We start from the raw sequence: 23,876 nt of genomic DNA, 5'->3' as shown, positions 1-23,876 counted from the left end.
ATGGGTAGAAGATATTGGGGAAAAAAAAGAAACCTTGAAAGAAGGCTGAAAGAAGTCTTGGAAGAAAAATAAGAAAGGAAGTTCAAAACCGAGACACTTCAAGAATGTTTTCGCTTTTCTCTTTCCATCAACCTAGAAATTAGAGATGAAATAGCTTGTATAGAGCAGAAAACAAATCTTAAAAGGTACTATTATTTTACCAAAGAAACCTCACAAAATCTTTACAATCCTTATAAAAACTCTTGTTTGTCCTTATCAAGCCAACAATTCCAGAGTTTCTTTTACTATACCTAATTTTAATACCTTAGATAAAGACATTGAATGAGTACATAAACAGCTAGATATAATGTTTCTGGGAGATCAGGTCCAATTTTTGGGTAATCATATCAAAGACGTATAGTATTATGTAATCAGTTGTGTGAAATGAGATGGAAAATTAACTTGTTCATGTATCTTAAACACTACCTTCTAAAACTCAGGTTTGCCTTATAGATTACCAAATTACTTTGAATATGATTATTTAAGAAAGGCCAATAGCATCCTTACTGTCAAACCTTTAAGTTCTTTCAAATAGCTTGCTTTCTTCATCTAAAAGGCAGATTAGCCATGAAGCTTATTTTTAGTGTATACAACCTAGACTCTATCTGTGTTTTCATTATCTCAGCAGACTTGCCTCTCACTATGAGCTGCTTCATAGGAGCAGATTTTCTGCTGGACAAGATTTTCTGCTGGTGATACTGCCATTAGTTTCCTCCCACCTTGTGCGTTGGTTATACATATTGATAAAGCAGTGATTATAAACTGTATGTTGTTTCTTTTTCACCTAGTATACATAAGTAGTATACATAAGTGACATGGAAGTTTCATGAAACAGAAGATTTTACTCATTACAATACAGTTGGTTTTGTTGTGTGATCATCTTTTATAATAATATATCAATTTTTATTAGTTGGCCTATTTACTGAAAATTCAGAGGCTGAGTTCTCACAACTTACAAACCACTAGTACAGAAGTTCATAGTTATTGTGAGATTTCGTCTTAAAATCCATGGTTGCAGCATTATTATCAGATATGGAAAAGTTTTACCAAGAATTTGGGCTTTAATCAGCATTTTTTGTGGGTGGATGTGAAAAACAAAAGAATTTTGTGGGCGTAAACAGAAAAATCACATTTTTCTCTGCACAACTGTATAATAGCTACTTTTAACAGCTAAATAGTAAACACAGAAGGAAAGGGTTTCACTCTGTAGAATGTAAGGCAAAATATTTCTGGCTTCCATATTGTGGGAGTTATTATCGAGCACAAAATGCTAAGTAAAAATTGGCTGTATGCTTGGACAGCTGACACTTCAAGAAAGGAGTTATAAATCAGAGTCCTTTTCAGAGCCATACCAGTTGCCAGACACTTATGCTTTTGGAACAAATTGAGAAGTGAGGAGTACACACAAATTTTTTTATGGTCTTTATGATCAACAGCTTCTCATACTTATATTTTGTAGAGATTTTTTTCATAATAGAGCTTTTGTGTCATGTGTAAAAATCCGATTTGTTTTTAAACACAGAAATCATATTCACCTTAAAGTTAATATATCATTCATACATATACATAATGCATGACTGTAAGACGGAGTCAGTAGATAAAAGTAATATCTTTTATTGGCCAGCTATTATCACTGAAAAACATTGACAAGCTTTTGAACACATAAGCTTTCTTTATATCTGAAACAGAAAAAGCATATTTCAAGGGCAAAGACCACCTGAGAAAAATTGCTCATAGTATCAGAAATATCACATCTTTGAGAAGAAAGATAACTGGTAGATACAGTTAGAGGAGATATTAGTGAAGAGTGGCAGAAAAGAAAGTAGAGCTTCTACTATATGTGTTTTGAGCAAAATAGTTGCAAATCCTGATTCAGTAGTCTAACATGGATGTGTATCCATCAAGGATATTTTTCCACAGAAATTGTTTGTAATTTTGAAAGAGTTGTCAAAAATCCATGTAAGGAATGGATTCTAAAAATAAAATAAATAATCTAATCAGACATTATCTGATAAAGGTGTTTTTCCTTGTGAAACAGCCTCTCCCCCAGTTTAAAAAAAGCCCACACAATACTAATTGTATCTGTCTCTTTCACATCTTAAAGCTTTCCCCAGACACAAGTAGGTGTTGTAGGTTTTGTTTTCAATTTTCCAAAACTAGAATATTCTGTAACAAAAAATGCAATCTAATAATCTTATAAACTACAAACTAGAACCTAAAAATATTGAAGAACATCTTATTGTCCTATTGACAGAGAACAGGAAAAAAGTGCTTCTTGTTGGTCCTGCTTTTTTGTCAATGATATTTTGACTGCCTGGCCATTTCTTACTTGATACAAGTTTCTTGCTGTAATGAGCAATTTGGCCTCTGATTTAGGCTTGGTCACCAGAAGTTCATAATTGCCACATTGTTGTCTTCTCTTCTCAGTGACTTTGGGGGCAGACTTCCTTTACCATCTCAAAAGTATTGTCCGTAGCATGCTAAATGTCCTCAAGAAATACAAACCCCATCAATTTAGGAATTTAAATGTCTTCTGATTCTTGTTCTGTGAAGATCTTCATGGCAGGTTGCTTCATGTAGTTATTTTTGAACTTTCTTATGAATTGGCCCTGGGATATTTACCCTAAAAGCATCTGAGAAAGGTGTTTTTTGTTGTGAAACAAAAAGCCAATGAGCAAAAATTACAGAGAAGCCATCATATATGGTGTGAAAATAGCAAATGTGAGTTTCATTTGTTTCTTCTTCTACATGGTTCGTTACAGGGACTTGATTTCATTCACGTAGGTGAATAGGTATTATGCAATTGTTCTTTTTAGTCTTCTATAGGAGATTAACAATCAGTGCAGGTGAGACGATGCAAATATGTAATTGGCACTATGCCTGCCAATAGTGAGATGGTCAAAGCAAATGTAAAGGACTTAATTTCAAGTGTCTGTTTCAATTAATTTTCATTATTCATGAATGGATCAGTTTCAACATGAAAGACTGAAGCAGTCAAGTCAGTAGCTAAGATGTGCAAGACCAGGATTCAGATCTGCTCAGAGTCAAGCAGGAAGGAAAATGAGTCATAGCTGCAAACAGGGAATGTATGTCTGCTACTTGCTGACTATGGGATTTACACAAGAATTGTAAAACCCAAGTTCAATTCTTGGTGGCTTTATTTCAGATATTTCTTCCACAATTCACGTGAGAATGTGATTACTGGCCCTAAATTCAGAGCTGGGTATTTGTTTGCTTAACCTGACAATTTTTTTAAGGATATTTGGAGCTTCAGCTTAGTCTATGTGACAAAGCTTGTTAGACGTGAAGGAGGAGGCATCTACCCAGTTCCAAAATATAGTCTCGCTGGAAAACTAGGGTAGCAGCTAAGCAGTGTTTTAAAGATGGAAGTGGATGCCTAAAGAGATGGATCGATCTCCAAGTGATTTTGAGGATCATATTCTGTTCAGAGAAAGTGCTTTGCTGTTGAATCACTTCTTAGCTGTATTCAGAGCTTTGACAGCCTGAAAGAAAACAACTTCTGGTTCTCTCTGGCTGTCCTAAGTGTGTGTAATATCAGAGTGCTGATGGGTAGAAGAAGGAAATGGGAAGAAAACTAGGATAGCGTGCAAAATCCCTCACGAAGTCTTTAACTTGGGAAGATTAGCACACTTTGTATTTCAGAATTGGAGGGAGGTTCCTATTAGAAATAGGTACCTAATTTCTCTACCTTTTTTTCACAGTAGAGACCCATTGAATTTCTTTAGAATTCTGCTCCCGAAATGAATAGGAAAACAAATTATGTTAATACCTATAAAGTTGGGAATCCTGTACAAATATTGATATTTGTGCTGTGCTGGATATTTGTTGGTTACAGGATTCTTTCTTGTAGTTTTTCTTCTGAGTCTCCAAGTGAAGATCAGATTTTTCTAAAATAAACAGAATTTTGTTCTTAAAATGGCTGGTTTTATTCCTATGGGTAACTTACGAAGTAAGGTGTATAAGCAATAATATCAGAATCTGGTACTGACTTATCAAAAAATGACAATATATGGGGGCATACTCATTTTCATTCCTTTCTTTAGGTTTAATATTTCTGGATTTCAATATCTGGCCATAAACCATATGTGAGACTTAATGATATTCTCCAGTGATACAAAATGAATTATTATTTACTAAACACGCCTATGTAGATGGCATGAGTTATCTCTTGGCCTGATCACGTTGTATTAGTAATGAAAAATTACATTAATTTGTTTGTTTATTTTGTATTTTCAGGTAGAGATTGAAAAGCTGGACTATCATTACTATCTACCTTTGTTTTTTGATGGGCTTTGTGAAATGACGTTTCCATATGACTTTTTTGCTCGTCAAGGAATCCATGACATGCTGGAACATGGTGGAAACAAGATTCTTCCTGTCGTTCCTGAGCTCATTATCCCAATAAAAAGTAGGTGAACATGTGGGAAAAAAAATCCCTAAAATTGCATTTATATAGTGTAGATTTTTGATAAGTTGCTAATTAAGCAATAAAACATGTCAGAGTGTGTATTTCGTGAAGACTATGGCAAATGTGAGTAAATTGTAAGGCATAAGCCCAGAAGGATTATGCCTTCAGTCACCTGGTACATGCAGTAATCCAGAAGAACAGACTGCTTGGTTAGTATTTTTCTTATTACAACGTGGCTTTTGGTCTTGGAAATGTGAAGTGACATTTTCTTACCTGATTTTGTATATTTATTATGTGAATCCATTATTGTATAAATTAATTTATCTAAAATGACAGGAGAAATCAACAGGTGAAACTTAGGGAATTATGTTTCTTTTTGTCCTTTTGTTTATTCTACAGTTGTCATACTTATTCACTAGATATCTTTTCTGTCATCATTCTCATTACTTTGCCTGTACATATATCTATATCTATCTAAACTGGGAGTTCTGCCTGACTAATTAATGTTGTATGTAAAATTTTGGCATTTAAAAAATATTAATTTTGAAGTTTTTATATATTCAGACGTAGGTTTTTGTAGAAAAAATATGTGAAAGATAATAAATTATTTTAATACAATTATAATACCACTAAAACTAAAACTTATTTTCTTGAAAAACCTAGTCTTTCAGATATATTGTTTTGTCCTTCCTGTTTTTTTAGACCAGTACCTTGAAGTGATATTATTCTGAACCACCATCCTTCTTTAGTTAGAAAAGTTAGTTAAAACAGAAACTTGGTTTCTGTTTTATTGCTGATCATGAATGGTATCGTTGCTGTCTTTTTTCCTGTTTTCCTAAGGTGATTCAGCATCCATGCAGATACAGAACAAAATGGAGTCATTGTATTTGTGATGCAGAATGAATAGTGTCAAATACAGTTTTGGAAAAGGGGAAAGGGCATGTAGTTCGGAGACCAATAATATTGAAATAAGAGTGTTGGAAGGGTCAGAATTGTGGCTTTTTCATTCATTTTATTCTCCATTTAAAAAGATTAATTATAGATGTCATAATCTCTATCTTACTGTAGATTTTGAAAATGTCAAAAGGAATATATAATATTCAGAATGGTTACTCTGTAAGTGATACTTGTGAAAGGTTGTGAAAACAATGTTGCATTTTTTTCTCTCTGAAAAGGAAACATATAAATAGAGAAATCATGCCATTTCTTTAAATCTGTATTTACAACACCACCCAAATATATTTATAGTAGTTTCTTCTTTTTCTTTGAAAGCTGAAATCGTTTCTTCAGAAAAGACTGCAATTTTATGATAGTAGCTATTCAGTTAGGATTTAAAAGTCTTGCTGAGACCAGAATCTGGCTTAGAAATAATTACCTGGAAGCTTTAGCTGTTACACAGCTTTTAGCATTAGAGACTGCTGGGTGAGGATATTTATAGGGGTTTGATATATAGTCTTTGAAATCAAGTCATAATTTATGATGCTGGAAAACACTCAAGAATATGCTAGCTAAATCAAGTTGTTGGTTCTGCTTTATTTTATTGTACAGTGCTAATTGTTTTTTTATTTAAAAAAAGCTTCTGTACCGGCTTTAATGTGTGAAGAGCCTAAGTATTATCAATGATGAAAGCTTCTTCCCAATTAAAGCCATATTACTATTAGAAAAACACACCACCATCTCAAGGAACCCAAAAGTGTGTACTCCTAAGAGTTTTTAAAATTGCTATCACTGTGTAATATAGGAGTGTAGTCAGAGCTATACATTTCTGTGACTCAGCTGCATCCACAATAAACTCAGCTATGTTTTACACATATTACTGTTTCTAAAGTGTCCCACTGGGTGAGTTATATCTGATTAACCAGTCTTCTTCTAGACCACTACCGTATTTCTACTGTGAAAGAGTGAATCAATTGGTTGTTAGGCAGGGTAATATATATGATGGAGGGCAAAGGGATAAAAGAAAGACAGAAAAATAACTCCACAGATAGAATGCTTTTAAAAGCAGTTTTCTCTCCTGCACGTTCATCAAAGGAAAATATTAGTAAAGAACTGCTCTCTAAAAACATTTTAAATTAAATATCAGTATTCTGTATTATATTTTAATGATTTAAGGAGACATCTAACAACAAAAGGCAGATAATTGAAATTAACAGGTCCAGTTCCTTTCCTAAAATATCTGAAATGTGATTAAAGTAATATGGAAGAATGCTATTTATTTGAAAAAGAATTGCTTATTTTTGTTTGGTACATTGAAAGACACTCTTTCTTTTGGAAATTCAGAGGAAGAAAAGAAATCTCAGGTTGGAGACACCGATTTCTCAAAGAGAAAAATGTTCAAAATATATTTTGATTTCTCCAAATAAAAATTCCAAATATATTCTGTGTTGCAGTGGAAAAACATGATAAAATAGTTTATAAATGTAGTCATTGCATGGCATAAAAACTAGGAAAAAACAAATTACGTGTATATGTCAAACTTGTAATGAATCCAACTAAAAATTAAGAAATCCGAACTCAGAAAATGTGAATACTTTAAGGTGTTAACATTTTTCACTCTCTTTCACAGAAAGGGGAGGCAAACCCATTGTCTGAGTTATTTAAACTAGAGCAAAGATTCATAAGTTGAGATATATGGCCATAGCAAAGTACTTTGTAGAGGTATTATGAAAGTTCTGATTGACAACACACAGCAGAATATCTTCTTTGCCAGAAAGATACATATTTTTATTTTCATATTTCAGATAGGTAAAGAGGTAGAAGGATGCTAATTTTGCCCCACATCACAAACTCCATTGGCAGCACAGAGCAGAACAGATCCCAGGCACACACCTCTGGGGTGGCAAGCAAAGCTGCCTGTAGGACACGTGAGAGTTCCCTTTTTTTAGGGAATAGAGGGATCTGTCTGGCCCCACCATGTCTTCCAATAATGCGCTGATGTATCTTAAAACTCACTTGTGGCCTACCATTACTTATAGCCAGCCAAGAATAGCCAAGAAAAGGGGTGTGAGAGTGAGAGGTGCCTATTGTACCATGTGCTTGTCAATGGAAAACTCCTGTTGTAAATTCTGTGTAGTCATTATGGCAATGTAAATTTCCTTTTGATACTCATTTTTTGGACAAATTATTGCTTTTGATATTACATTTACCATAACAAGTGCCAAATCAGAAAAGCTGTAAATCCTTTCACTTGCTTTCATCAGGCTTCTGCAACTCTGAGATTCCTGACTGCAGAGTCCTCCAGATTCGACATGAGACACACATGCAGGCATAAACACTGAGGGGGCAGGAAGTTTCTACACCTTTGCCTGATGTTTCCATGAGTAACATCAGGGACATCCAACACAGTGTGTGGAAGCACGTCCTCTCCTTTCAAAGGCAGTGAGCATGCTACCATTTACATTTTCTTTGCTGGCAACATAGTTGTAGGAGTTTCCAACCCCTTCACACACAAAGTGACCAATTTTTCTAGCTCCCACACGCCAGTTCATTGCAACTGACTTCTGCTAATGCAGTTGTTTGTGGAGCAACTCAGTGAATCTCACATCTAGATGTGTTAAAAAAAAACCACCACCACCACCAATTCTGAAATATTTTCCATTCCACAAACCCAAAATATTTTCAGTGGCATTACTTTTAAACTCTGATCATTTCGATGGTCTAGTTTATAGCTGTACTGTCACAAATGAAGGAATAGTATGCAACAGCACAGAAGCTAGAGTAAGTGAGTAGAGATAATCAGTAGGAACATCTTGATGCAGCTTTGCTAATGAAAAAAATAATGTGAAAGTAAACACTTAAGCATCTTGGATCACCCACTTGCCAGAACCTTTTCTGTTCTGTGCTGTGAAGCCTAAAACGGACATGTAGGCAATCTGGTTTGGGGCCTAAAAGCCAATAAGGCTCACATCTTTGCGCTTAAATTGTGACTTAAGCATAAGTATTGTTTCTACACAATTGGACTCGGCAGACCAGCATTTCTGATTGAGTCCAAAAAGAATAATCTCCATCCTAAGGAACATTGACGTTTTCCTTTTTGAGGGTTTTTCCGTGCTGTTAAAAATCCCTTCGGTGACACAATAGATCAAGGACACCTTAAACTGTTGAAAATTTCCATGTCACCTACAGAATACTTTTTACTGTTTAATAAATTTCTAAATTAAACTGACTTCTGTTTTCTTATTCTCCACATTCTATTTGCATGTAAAATGTGTATCGTTTTCTTGGACAACAGTGTAGTTAATTCACATTTAATGTCAAATCAGTGTAATTGTTGCATTTAAATAAGTAAAGTTGAACCTGCTGCTAGCAGTTGTTCTAAGCACATTTATATTTCTCCTCGTATATCTTCACTGTATTTAAGAGTATTTAATAGTCATTAAGTACTTCCTTATTTCACAGGATGCTGAAATATTTTTATGGAATAAATATGGTTTTCTGGGCTGTAGTCTTTTTCTTTCTGCAAATCATGTAAGTTGATTTCTGTCATCTACAGAAAGTAAATTAAACCTTTAATGGAATTGTTATCTTCCTCCTGACTGACTGTTGCTCTTGAGAACCAGGTCTGGTTGTTAAGATCACAGACTGAAAATCAACTCTAAACAAACTTGGGTTTATACACTAAAAATTCTTTTAAAGAAAGCAATGGTCTCTGATTAAAAAAAAAATCATCTTGATTCTTAAATACCAAATCTCCCCTGTAGGCTCCATCAACCAGTACAAGTGATTGCAATTAGAAGGTTTACGTTAGATTCTTCTGCTCAAAACTGGTCATTTCAAGCAGTTTCAAATGGTATGGAAACTGGATTCTTTATTACTACTCTTTACCCCTGTCTATGAGGAGAAACTGTGTTTCTCATTCCATAATGAGAAATCTCATCCATGTTTGGGAAGTGAAATCTGCAATTAACATCTCTCACTTTTTAAGTTGCAATGAGAGCTATTCTCTCCTGAATTTATTAATTTATTAATATTTAACATTTATTAGTACTGATTTTCATCTGGCATTTTATCACCCAGTCATTCTGTACTGTAAAGTCCTCCTGCAATTCTTCAGAACCAGCCCCTATCTTTGGCATCCAGAATAACTTGGTATAATCAGAAAACTTCGTTCCTCCTTAGTTAACATCTCTTTCAAATCACCTATGAATCTACTGGAAAATGTTAACTTCAGCACAGATTCCTGCAAGGCTCTACTAGTGGTACTCCTAGTGGCCATTTATTGTTGCCCTCATTTTCTATCTCAAAACAATTATTTATTTATATGGAAACCATGGCAGCTGAGTTTCAAAGGCCTTCAGTGACGTACTTATCAAATACTTTTCAGAAGTCTAAGAAAACTGTATTATCAGGCTTTTCATGCCCACGTTCTTCTTCTTCAAGGACCTGCAATACATTTAGAACACTATATTAATTTCTGCAGTACAGATGCCAACATTACCAGTCTTTTGTTCCCCAGATCTTTCCTGAAATCTTTTTAAAAAATGGTATCATATTTCATAGGTAACAAAGCTGTTTTCATTGAGCGGGTGGGTACTCAATGCAGTTCAGTAGCTTGAGGCAGCACAGGGGAAGGAATGTGCGTCTAGGAATGGATGGAAAAGCTGTAAGATGGCATAGCCACTGAGAAGGTTTTGGGGACTCTATTCTCAGTGTATTCTTTATACTAGTTAATGAAACACGGCCTGCAAATGTTAATAGAATTCAAGTTTTATAGGTGCTGACCTAGTAAAGCACTACAGTTACAAGCACAACTAAAGCTAAAAAAAAAGCCACTGACTTTCTCGTCAGTATTCTGCTAGATCATGTTTCTTGCGAGTATCAATGATTTAGTTATGGATCTTAGCTTTTACTACACCTCAGGCTTTGGCTTTAGAGGACAAAGACTTTGATGAAAAAATTGGCCTAAGGTTTTTATGCCTTGCCCCCTATTCCTCCTTCCCATCACCTCACTGCGACACATCACTCCTTCAGTTGTGCTGGAAGAAATATCTGTACATCCATAATGTAAATGGGTTCAGGATTGTACCTGACTTTAAAAAAGTACAGAACACAAGGTTGTTATTCTTGTTTCTATTCACTCTTGATTGAAACACTCTGTTTTGTAACAGCCTTCATTACTGTTCTGTAAAATTAGTATAAGACTTCTATTATATCAGTTCAGGTAGCTACGTATTATGCATTTTGAAAGTTTTGGACAAAATTCTCTGTAAGAGAAGTATGTATCACTTTAATCAATAGCATTTTGAGAACGGTTCTTTAAACCTGACTCTGTGAATTTAAGAAAAGAAGCCCTTGATCAACAAGATTAAGTGGATCACAACAATCGAAGCATCTTTATCCTGAGTGCTTGTTGCCCCGCAGGAGACCTGCTCAGTGTACCTTGTTCTGCTTCAGGCAAAGAATTTTCTAAAACAGGTGCCTTGTTTACCAATTGGGGGCTGGGGGGAGATATGAATGCAAACTAATTTGATTTTTATCCTTGGTCGTGAGACCTAAATAGAAAATGGAGACTGTCAGTGCATTTCTAAACATAAATTCACAGGTGTATTTGATAAAAGGGTTGAATGTAATTAAAGGCCAGCACAAATTAAAGATAATTAAATTGTCAACATAACTTTAAATATAACTACCTTATATATATATAAACTTTATTTATATATATAATATATATATTCTCTATATAAACTATCTATCTATATATATATATAAACTATAACTAAACTTTATTTTTTAGAAAAGAGATGGAAGTTTGGGGAATCTGATTTGATTCTGTAAAGTTTAAACTACCAATGTGCTATCTGGTGAAGAACATTCTGATTTGATCTCTTGTGAAAATACATTGTGTCGTGGAAAAGATCCACTGTATACTGGGAGAAATGCTGTCATGTTTCCTAGTTTATAAAATGTATCAATCCCAATGATGGGAACTGCGTCTTCTGTTATAGGCAACATCTGAGGCTGAGACAGGATTTTCCAAACTGACACATAACAATAAAATATGAAAATAAAAAATATCAACTTGCATCACTCCTAGGTTATTTTCTTTGAGATATTAGAAGTTGTACTCAAGAATGACTTGAATGTTTTAAAATAATAATTTCCATTGCTTCATATGTAAGCTGCTGCTATCTGGGTAAACAAGTGGCATATATCTTAAGAAAAGTCTCTGCTCTTAAAGGAAATTAACAAAAGAAAATTCCAAATTTACATCAATTTCCAGTAAAATTTAATGAAAAAAATTTACCGAAGCTGACAATGAATTGGTGTTGTATATCAGCTCATTGCCAACAAGATTTAATAAACAGCACCTACATCCCCCAAAAGTTCAGTGTTTCAAATTTCATAATTATCTGTTACTGTGGCTTTGAATGATAGAAACACAGAGCTGACTCAGATACTGAGCTTTTCCACCAGATATTTTAACCTACTAATATTTTTAAATTCTCTTTTATTCGAGAAAGTTATGGTGAACTTGAGAAAATACTTGTAGCAGTAGAAAATATAATATATTTCAAGTAAATACTTCATTATATACTTGCATTGAGCAGTTATTCAAGCTGGAGGGTCTCTTATATACCACCAAAGGAGAAAACATTGGAACTACCAAGCAACAGAGTCAATTTCTTGGGTTGGGTTTTTTTTTCAAAGTTGCTGCTTAAAAGAATTGTGCAACGCATAGCATGTAGACTAGACGACCAAAAGGGAAATATATACCACGGAGGGAGGAAAGTCCTCTAAAAACCCTTTAGAGAGTGGAAAGGTATCTTTAGCTGAGGAGCAAACCTGTGATTCACTTTGCTGTTATTGTGAAGATCCCCATCTTACAGCAAACTTCTAGCTCAAGAAGCAACAGCCCAGCATGCTTTCAAATTGGAATATTTTGGATACTATGCACGTTTCCTTCTTTATGGATATGTAGCTGTACTGTACGATGAATTTTAAATGGTCTGCTTTATTCTTCTGTGAGGACGCTAGTACTTTCTTCCATTTGTGTTAACCTCTGGATATCGCTGACATTTTTCAAAATGTTGAAATGTACTTATTTCATAAACTGCATTAAAATTTTCTTCCTTTGATTCATGTGGGAGAATGGTCTGCAGTGATGGTAGTACACAGAAAATAATTACCAGATTTTTAAAAGATAAACATATGTTTGAAATTGATGTATCCTTGGGGCAGGGACTGTCTCTAATTAAATGTTTATACAGTGCCTAATATAATCAAGCCAGGAGCTGGTTGACTGCTATGCATGCCACAGTCCAAATATTTAATAATAATAACAGTTCTGCAGTCAATTTGATCTTACTTTTGATATTTACAAGTGTTTTCCTAACACACACTGCAGATTTCTGCAATTTGAAGAGCTTCAGGCTCAAATTCTGCTGTTTGATTCTACCATATCTATCCCTTTAGCACTCAAAATCTTGATCCAAACTCTTGTCTTTTATTTTGTGTGTCAAATGGGGAATGAGATGCCCCTGCTTTGAGGGAGGTGGGACAAGTATCCAGCTGATTTTCTAGCATATAGGTGAAATAAGTGCCAGTATTATTGTTTAAAGTTCCAGCAAGCACCCTTACAGCACAACTCGGACGTAAGGAAACTTTCATGGCAGGTTCTGTGATGAGCTGTTCTCTGTAAACGTTCTGGATTCAGCATGTGTTCGGTTTGCTGCACTCACTGGAATGCCTTCACAGTCATGAGGCATAATTAACAATCTTGACTTTATTAAGGAATTAATCTTTACCAGGACGGTCTTGGCTTCCACTCAAACCAAGGTTGTCTTTGCACAATACAGAACTCTGAAAACAGGAAACTCTGAAAACCTTTGGGAGTCACCTTCTTCAGAATAAAGTTCTTCTTAGGGGTAGTTGGACAGCCATTTCCACTTACATGACACCCTCTGCATGCCTAAAAGTAAAGTCTCTCATCCTCAAGGACAGCTTCTACAGTCAGGAAGAACTATTCCTGGAAGTGGGTACAATTCATTGGTTAAGGATTAAGAATGTGATTTCTGTCATTGATTAATTTTTATGTCCCTTAAGTTAATTATTAGTGTTTGTACAAATAGCTAATTTTATTCATTTTATTCATGTTTGTATGAATTCATTCATACAAATGAATACAAATATTAATTCATGTTTTATGAATAAATAATAATTATTGTACTGAAAATTAAACCTGTTAATGATAATTTCCCTATTAGTTCAGTTAGCTTCTATCTCTGTGTATGACAGTTTAGTCATGAATAAACCTATATGTTGGAATCCCAGAGATTCCTCTTCCAGTCACTCCTTTAAGAAAATGAATAATGCCTGTTCCTCTGTAAGAGAATAATTTCCTGCCTGGGATTTGGACCGAATCTTTAAAATTGTGTATGGGGGGGTCTATCTTTGCTAACGCAGTCTTAGAGCACCTACCCATGAAAGCATAATTTGGAATAGCCAGCCTTTCTGCTGGTGTGCACACATTAATATGCTCAGAGACAATACGAAATTAAGTGCAGCCTGATGACCACAGTAAGGACTGGCAAATAAGAAGTATGGAACTCAGTCTGTGTTTTCATTTCACAACACTTCTTTAACTGGGAATCGCCCTATGATGCACTACAGTGCCTTTATACCTTGGGCTCTCTAACTGTGTCGTTTAACAGTAGTTTTAGTATGCTGTTCATAAGCATGCAAAGAGGCATGAAGGGAGGTTACTTACTAGTTGATTTTCAAGATTTGTCTCTACACATTTGCACAGCCAATCTGCCTTGCCCTTGCTCTGGACCTCTAGCTCCGATTTTTAACACTTGGCAGGCACGCGATGAGAAGCAGAAGCGGGTGGGGCACAGTGCATTTGCTTAAAGAGATGGAAAAACTGACATTGCTCCCATGTGAGAATACTACTTAATTCCCTATGAAACGACATTTCTGTGCACTGACAAAACTGAGTGCCAGAAATACTGAGTCCTATTACTTTGCTGTGAAGAGGCAGTTCTTGAAGAAGTTGTTAGTGACTCCTATTCAAATTTTGCTGTTCTTTACTATAATTTTTTCCAAGTGCTTATGTTATGTTGTTATGTTATGTTATGTTATGTTATGTTATGTTATGTTATGTTATGTTATGTTATGTTATGTTATGAGCTTACCTTTCACAGTTTTGCTTTCCCAGTGCAATGATGTAAACATCTATGTAAGTGGGCAGAAAACTGGAGAATTAGACCTATACATAATAGCATACCAAATTTGACAACTGCTTCCAGCTGCATGATTTCAGAGGAGGTTTTATAACTAGAGGGATTTTGCAAGAAAAAAAATAATATATATTTCAAACATGACTCATTTTTAATTACAAAATAGAATGTGAAGTACTTGTTTTTAGTAAAATTAAAAGAGAAGAGAAACAAAAGGTATTTATGAAAGGTCTTAGTGTCATAAGATTAGAAACATGACACTGAACGCTAAGAGAAAAATCTAAGCAGGCAAGACAAAATCTTTTTTTTTTTTTCCTAGAATGTTTGTGTTTTACGAAAAGCCTACAAGGTTTTTTTTGTGGGTTTTTTTTCCCTCTAAACATTTGCTTCATTGTACTGATTCTCAGAATAGTAGGAATTGTTAGTTGAATGAATAAAATGATCATGAAATAAATGAGTACAAACATACAAACACTAATTGTTGTACTAGAATGTATCTGTTGTCAACCTTTGCAGGTTGTCTTGCAGTTGTACAGTTCCATTAGCCCCAAATGGTACTTACTGAACATTCATTTTTTATTTGTTTGGACCACACCAGTATTACATAGGCGGCATGAGGGAATAATGAGCTGCATTCTTTGGGTTACTGAAGAGTCAGCACAAATTGTGGGAACAAATAACAATCAGACAAGGCAGTGTTTTATAACATCAGGACTGCAATCCATCTTTGGAATCTTTCAAAGCTGGGCTAATAAAGGCCCACTTACAATCCCCAGCAGAGCACAGTTTAATTAAATTTGTCCATTAAAGGACTCCTTCCCCTCCCTCTACATTTTAGAAATTAATTCTGCTTTCTGCCTGTTCTTTCTACCTCACAGATGCACTGAGCCTTCGTAACCAACAGGTCATCTGCGTCACGCTGAAAGTCCTCCAGCACCTGGTAGTGTCGGCTGACATGGTGGGGGAGGCCTTGGTGCCCTATTATCGGCAAATCCTACCAGTCCTAAACATCTTTAAGAATATGAATGGTGAGTTATCCTAACAGACACCGTGTCTTTTGACCCCTAAGGTAATAAGGGGCTTGAGGCAGGGTTAATTAACAACATAGTTAAGATTTATTACTGTATATAAACTCAAATCCATTTGGAGCTCTAAATAATGTAAACCCCCTCTCTTACTATTCCCTAAGGACGCACTGAAATTAACAATTTCATTTATTACTCCTTGCACGTACAGTTTATTTAACGCACTACAGAAGCACTGAAGCAGTTCTATAATCTTCCAATAATTAAATTGTAAAGTTTTGTAACAGTCTTTTGAATACATTAATAAATTGCAAAGGTTTTTTCCTCCCTCCAACACATTAGTTCAGTCCAGCCTTTTTATTCCATTCTGTGCTCTTCACAAGCAATTCACTGCTACCAGCAGGCTTAGGAAAGAATAAAAATAAAAGTAGCAGTCAAACTAATTAATTTGAGGGTCAGGAGAACTCCTTGTTGTAGAAAAATTTCAAGTTACATAATATCTAGCAAAACGGTGAAGTTTGAAGTTACTACTGCTCACTTCGCAGGTTTTATTATAGAGAAACGTAGAACTAAATTGTGTCTACAGTTGAGTATGTTGTTTTCTTTGTAATACAAACCTGTATTGCCAGTTTCAGTCTTTAATAGCTGGTGCTGTGAGTACTGTATCATATACTGTGAATGCCATTAAACCACAGCCACCAGCTGAAATCAACGTGATGTATCATGCTTTTGTCAAACTAATCTTTAAAGTATTTTTTTAGTAGTAAATCTATCTGTACTTATCTATTCAATTATCTACCAAGTTACTGACTTTCTGTTATTGCCATGCAGCCATATAGATCAAAAGAAGTTAATTCCTCACAATCTTGCAAAAGAAGTTTTTCATGAAATTCATGGCACTTTAATAGTTATCTACAGGACTGCTTCCTATTATACTTTCTGTTTGCATTACTACAGAACGTATTATCTTACACTCACTCCTTAGCGAGTATAAGATTCACCTCAGATTGAAAAATGCCTGTCCAAAGAATGACTCATAGACTCAAATCAGATTTAGATTTTAGATCCCTTTAAATACATATATGTCTGTGACTCTGTTTTACTTAGTGACAAACTTGCAGTAACATATGGAATTCCACAAATGCAACGTGGTTCAGATGACAGCTGTGGCTTTCTAGAAGTTGTGGGATGAAAGGTTATGAATAAAATCCGTAGGTTGAACTTAAGTCATTTCAGTAGGGCTCCTTATGAATTAGAAGATTCCCCCTTAACAGATCCAATCTGTATCTGGCACAAAACAAGACTGTAAAAAGAAGGACTCTCATTGATTAATGAATATACAGTACATGCTTTTTTCCAAATTTCAGCCTGAAGTAGCCCATAAATTCTCTTGACTAGGCTTTTCTGCAGTGAGTGCAGATGAATAATAGGGAAAGCTCATGTGTAACCAGGTACATAGCTTAGCAAGGCATTAAACACATTCTAAATATATCCTAAGCTCTGATTGTATTGTAAGTAAAACAAAACATATTTTCAACATATTTGCATGACGTCTGTGCTATGTGAATTTCTGCCTATATCAAACTACACTAAATCTTGATATTTGGCATTTAAGAACTAAAAAACAAAAAGAAATGAAAAGTAATAGTTCAAAATTAATGCATTTTATTAAAGCATTACTTTTTTTTTCAGGACTAAAGGTTCTGTAAGTTCAGTATTACCAGCAATGAAATGGATACTATTTGCAAGGCCTACCTTATGAAACTGTTCAACTTATTCAGTACTTGCATACGACTGATAGGGAAAGATTCTTCCTCTGTCTCTCTCTGCCTCAAAAAGCTTATTATTTCTTTCCTCCTTCACTGGTGGTTCACAGAAAATGTATGCTTCCTTCCTTCTCTTTTCTATCTCCCATATGCTTAATAGGCAACTAAGGTGCAGGTCTTTGCTTCCTGCCAGGGAAGTGTAGAGACTGATCCAGCCTGTTTTCTCCACTGCTTGTTCGTACAGGTGAAAGATGGGGGGAGGGAGTGTACATTCTTCTTCCTTTTATGTATAACTTGAGGAAGGAGGAATTGTGATGCATCTTCCAGGAGTTTATGAATTGCAGTCGATTAAGTCTGGCACCATGGAATTTTGTCCAGAATTAAGGTAGCATGAAGGAGATATATTTTAGTCATTGCAACCTTGCTAGGTCAATATCTATCTGCTTTAAGAAACCCTTTCCCAAATTCAGCATCTGTGAATACCACTCTCACACTAAACAAGCTTGTAGTCAATAGAACATTTTTTTTTTTTTAAAAGTATTATTTTTTTTTAAAAAAAGTCATTAAGGTCAACTTACCTTAAGGTCAAGTTACCTGATGACCAGTTCAGAACAAACCAAAGGAAGTGATTCTGTATGCAGTGTGTGTGATGTGAAGCTCTGGAAAGCCTAGACCCAAATTCTTTGGATACCAAAAGTTTACATGGGTTCAGTGGAGGCTCAAAAATGTCATAAAAAAGAATGTATTTCTTGTTTAGTAAAACACACGGATCATCTCCAGCTCACGGCATTCCTAAACTACAGCATGGTGGAAGCTGAGAAAGCATTAGGTGAAGTACCATAAAAGCTTGTCCTACATTCACATCGCCTAGTCATCTTCTTTTGAGAAACACCGTCTGGACTAGATAGGCATTTGCTATTATCTAAAACATCCACCCTTATGTTCTTCTTACGCTGTTCCGTAGCAAACTTGCAGAAAATACTCAATTCCTATTGAGTTTAAAAATGTTTTGGGATATAGGTTGGTTCCTCAGAAATTTAATTCATACTACATACCTCTGATTTGTCTGATTCATGATTCACCTTACGATATTAGACAGGCTTATAAACAAAACAGTAAAAAACATGCATTGATAAGATCTTATGGTTCAGATATCAAAAAGACGTATTTAATAAAACAAATATAGAATGTTGTCTTAGCTTCAGCTTGTCACATGCTTACCTCCTGAGTTGTTCTTCAGCCAACAAAATTGGTAAATCATTGTTAAGAGTTCCCAGTGTTACCTGAGTTCAGAAAATAATAATAGTTTGAGAAGTTCTCAGTTCTGTCCCACTTAAGTCTAAGCAATTCTTTCCAAATTCCCAACTGTTTCCCAACACTGAGGCTACAGTTTCACAGTCAGCAACAGCGGTGTTTAGTTGCCATTGCCTTCATGGGGCATTCTATGATAAAAAAGGAGGTAGCCTTGATGACTCTCCCTGTAGGCAGCCATTTAGTGCAGCTCACTGTGATTCCCACTGCAGATTTTTACTGGATTAGCCAAGGAGGCTCTGAACTATGTAAATCCACTTTTCTGGGATCTGATGTCTTTGGTGCTTAAAGATGATATCTCCTTACTCCTATTCAGCCTGCTGGTAAATTGCTTCTTAACCAGCCTCAAGTGTTTATGCAGAGCTATTAATGCATTATTTTTAATTGTATAACAAATATTGATAATTCATGTAAACACAGTTTCTCATATGTTCCTTTGCATTTCCATTGTGCTTTTGACATTTCCACTTTTTTCTACTTCCATCCATTACCTCCAAATCACCCTGTCATTATTTTGTAAAAATAGCCTTTTTGTAAATTAGCAGGTTCTGATGCTGATGTCTTTTGCTATTTTACAATGTCTCCCAAACGTTTTTGTCTCTAAAATTGAGTATCTTCATAATGATTATGTTGTCTGGATAACTGTATAGTACCAGCAAAAATGGTAAAGAACTACTGACCTTTTGGAACAGAAGATAATCTAGGTATTGAATTTTAGAATTTTAGCACCCATAATAAAAATCTTTATTAAAAGATTTTGGTCTGCTGCATAATGCCTTTTAGTGAAGTACATTTTTCTTGTAGTTTCATATCTCAAAGAAATAATTTTGATTTTGTTTTCTCAATTATCTGTAATTTTATGGCTGTCTGTGAGAACAAACAGTATAAATGGAATTGCTGTTAACCAAAAAATTAAGGTATACCAAATAAATTTTATCATTGGAGTTTGAGGGACACAAAATAGACATAGTTCAGGTAAGTGATTGCCAGGCATATATTCTGTAATTTGGATCTCTGGAATTACAGAAATGGAGAAGAGGGTCTATTCGTTGGATATGGGCAAATTCTGCCATTTTCTATCCATTCGTATTTCTTATGTACAGCTGATTATACTACTGGTAATTTTTGTAAATTTAAAAAAAAAAAGTAGAAGTATTAACTATTGAAAACATCTGAAGCATGCTCACCCCCCTGAGTTGTAAGATACAGGTGAAAATAAATCAATAACAACCTAAGTTAGGAACGCCAGAGGAAAGATCCAAGCCTCCTAAAATAGTCTGTCTGAAAGCCAGAGGAGAGAGAGAGCTCAATGAACTTTTGAAGAGGCTCAATGAACTTCTGAAGAGTCTCAGTGAGCGAGGGGCTCAAAGCCTATTTGGTGTGTCTGAATTTGTGCCGTTTCTGGAGCTTAAGGTCCTGACTTGCAGTAGATATTTCTTTCCGCTTGGGTTCCCAAGTGCTGTCTTGCAGAGCATTAAGACATAAAAGAGCAAAGTTCTGTTGCTGGTGATGCTACCAGTAGTGTCTTCTTATTGGTGGAGGCAGCGAGACCATCCTCACTAACTGGCCATGGTGTGCTTTCTAAAAGCTTTGTGTTGAAACTGTTGGTTAGTCATAAGGCTGGCAGGAGATCAAGAGAAGGGAACAGAAATTAATCCCAGTGATTGGGGAATACTCATGAAATGTAGGAGCTGTTTGTCTAACCTCTGCAGACTGGGAGGGACTAGCAGTCTTTAAGCAAGCTCCCTGACACATGGACTGTTATGCAAATGTGCTACTATATAATATAAGAAAATATGCATAGACTTAAATGGAAATGTTCTTTTTTTTTCTTTGCATCACAAAACCTTTTCTTTTTGGGTGTTTTATTTTCTAAGCTGCCGTTTATGAATCTGTGAGTTATCTGAGGTAAATAAGTACAAATAGAATAAGTTTGTTCTTTTATGAAAGCGTGCAGAAGATGAAAGGAAAAAAGAAAGTAGTCTTTGGAGCCTGGAATATACTATTAGGGTGCATGTTTAGCAGAAATCTGTCTGAAAAGGAAACCTGTTTATTAAAAAGATTAGACAGTTACGAACAGAAAATTTCTCTTGTTTAATTTACCTGACTGGTAAATGAAAATTCCATTGCTTTAGTTTAACAACTGTTTTATGCTGTCAAATCCAAGCAGTCTTAACAGCTGTACTCTGTCTAATTCGTGTACACAAAAATATTTTCATGTCATCAATTTATGTTGTTCAGTAGAGATCAAGAGCAGCTTTGCAGATGAAATAATGTAGTGCAGATGAAAACAAAATATTATTAAGATTTACATGCCTCAGACAGAGAAGGTTGGGGTGGCACTGCCCTGCACTGCACCGCTCCGGGGTGGTAATTTCATCTGTGACTTGTTTCATTCACAGTAATGCAAACAGCAGTAACAGGGCAGGCTGAAGCCTAGGTTTCTTTTGGCTGCGATGAAAATGCTTTGACACTATCAGTAACTCTAATATAAACTTCTGAGAGTCTCTACCTATCTCGTCAGCCCTTCAAGTAAAATTTTAGAAATATGACTGAGAATACCTGATGTAGCCGATCATAGCATTCAACAAAGTGTGAAGCCACAAAGCAGAATTATACTGCATGCTTTACAGCACCTGAACTTCACTTAGGAGAAAACATTCTCTTGTCTGAAAGGTACTTCACATACTTTGGAGAACTCTATTTTACAAAATACAATAGTACTACATAGACTCTAAAGGAAGAAGCAGAACTTGAAGTGTTTAATTGCAGAAGCAAGAGACTGTGTCTACAGGTAAAAGTGTTCCCTGTATTGGAGTATTTTCAGAACTGCTTGTGTATTCCAGGTCTGCTCCTCAGAGTGGTTCATGGTTATTAGTAAGAAGCAGCAATTATCCTTTAATGTGATTGAATATGCTCTAAAGAAAATCTCTTGCCCAGAACATTTCAACTGTTTGCTCCTTCCTCTGGGAAAACCCCAAAGTATTTTCACAAAGAATGTCAATCCTGTTCTAAAATACTTCACAGTTTGCCAACTCTGTGTTCAGAAATCATCTTTCAGATTAAAAGAATGGATGGCTTGAAGATCAACTTTTAAAAAGTAATATATTTGAGGTTCTCTTCATGTCTCCTCTGACCTTTGAGATTTCAGATTATTCTCAGGCAAGTTTTCTCAGGGTTCCCCTGCTACTAAGAAGATTAGGTGCTTTATCTTTTTGGTGGTTTGCTTTTTTTTTTTTTTTTTTTTAACATATACAGAAAATGGAGATTCCCACAAAATTAGTTGATTCATTGTTGAGATTTGGATAAAATCACCTAATGCCATAGTTATTGATAAAATAAGGCATGTTAGTATACTAGTAGTATCAGAGCAGTAACATAGTGTACTAAATCCGTTTTTCAAATTGTTCTTATGCTTCATTGTGACACTTACTCCTCATACTGCTATGCATATTTTGCAAGCTTTTTCATTATTTCCAAGCTTTCTTTGAATTCTGTTTTCTGAAATCAGTTATGCTTTCTGAAATTTAGAAACAAAGATTCTGAAATGGCTTAAAGGTACACACTTCAAAGGAATAAGACCACCATGACAACACAGATCTGAGTGCACAAACTAGTTTTGATACATTTTCTGGTTTTTTGATATAACCTTCAGCACAAGAGGATCCGTAATGTTTTGATTCTTCAGCATTTAATGAAACGTATTGTGGTTTTCCCAAAATGGAGTCTCCTTTGCCAGTAAATCACCATTTTAAGGATATAAGGGTAAATTGATTGCATTCACAAAAGTTATTATAATATTGGTGAGAAGAAAAATATATTTTTTTCATTCCCAAGAGTAGATAATGGTATAATTTCAACAGGCTTCCTGTGAATTATAATTCTAAGACTATTTATTTAACAACTAGACTTGAATGATTTTAAGAACATCAAAACATTTTCCTTCTATGAGATCAGCTGATGGTCTTTTAAAAGGTATTTTTCAATACCTTGAGGAGGCTGAGGGGAGACCTCATTGCCCTCTACAACTACCTGAAAGGAGGTTGTAGAGAGGTGGGTGTTGGCCTCTTCTCCCAGGTGAATAATGACAGGACCAGAGGAAATGGTCTGAAGTTGTGGCAGGGGAGGTTTAGATTAGATATTAGGAAGAATTACTTTACTGAAAGAGTGGTCAGGCGCTGGAACAGCCTGCCCAGGGAGGTGGTAGAGTCACCATCCCTAGAGGTATTTAAGAAACGTCTAGATTCGGCACTTCAGGGCATGCTCTAGTGGCAGAGATTGTAGGGGTTGTTTGGGGTTTTTTTGTGTGTGTATGGTTGCACTCAATGATCTCAAAGGTCCTTTCCAACCATGAAGATTCTATGATTCTGTGATTCTATGAAAAATGTCTTGGGGTTTTTTGTCAAAAATCTCATCTTGAAAGTAAAACTTTCCCAAAATAATGTTTCATATAGTAATTGAATATGGACTAGCAGGAAAGTGATTCTCAACAGTTAATAGCTATTGTCTCACATATTTTGTTGCACACTGGCCAATCACCACTTGTTTCAGTGACCATTCTTGCATACAGATTTACAAAAAAACCCACTGAAACTCTGAAGTATGGAAATTAGAAGATACCAAGACCCAGCTCTATCAGTTCCTTTAGTATCTTTAATACAAAGCATGTGATTTTTAAGCTGATGATATAGTAAACTTTTAATGTATAATCAAAACCCTGTCAGGTACTTTGCAACACATTTAGAGAATTATCACACTTAGATCATAATTGCTGGGTAATTTCTAATTACTATCTAATTTCTTAGCTGAAAATACAGCATCAGTCTGTATAAAATAAAACTGACTCAGCAGTGATTAAACTGATGTTATTAACACTTAGCACTTACTTTTAATGTGCTAATAGCCTAATTAATTCAGCATCTTGAATTCTTGATAAAAGAAAAATGAAAAGCTCCCCATGTCAGAGGGTGTACATTGCATCCAATATTTTCTTTTTCCTTTTGTCAGTTTTTAATTTTTTGAGTATGTTGACCCAAGGGAAGGAAGGTGGATGACACACAGAAGAGAGAGTTAGGACTTCTGAATTCACAAGAAATTCATGGACAAGTGAAAGAGTGGAAATGTCAAA

At 35.3% G+C, this 23,876-nt stretch overlaps 1 protein-coding gene across 1 annotated transcript in view; it reads left to right on the top strand.

The window, feature by feature from the left end:
• PACRG (parkin coregulated) overlaps positions 1 to 23,876 on the top strand; it is a 247,184-nt gene that overhangs the window by 135,816 nt on the left and 87,492 nt on the right. The window contains exons 4-5 of the mRNA XM_054196731.1: positions 4,297 to 4,468; positions 15,525 to 15,674. Coding sequence (XP_054052706.1) covers positions 4,297 to 4,468; positions 15,525 to 15,674 — 322 coding nt within the window. The remainder of the gene's footprint in view (positions 1 to 4,296; positions 4,469 to 15,524; positions 15,675 to 23,876) is intronic.

The sequence above is a fragment of the Rissa tridactyla genome, chromosome 3, assembly GCF_028500815.1.
Source record: "Rissa tridactyla isolate bRisTri1 chromosome 3, bRisTri1.patW.cur.20221130, whole genome shotgun sequence".
NCBI classification, from domain to species: Eukaryota; Metazoa; Chordata; class Aves; order Charadriiformes; family Laridae; genus Rissa; species Rissa tridactyla.
Note: the sequence above shows the minus strand (reverse complement) of the source record. Positions and strands in the feature narration are given on the sequence as shown.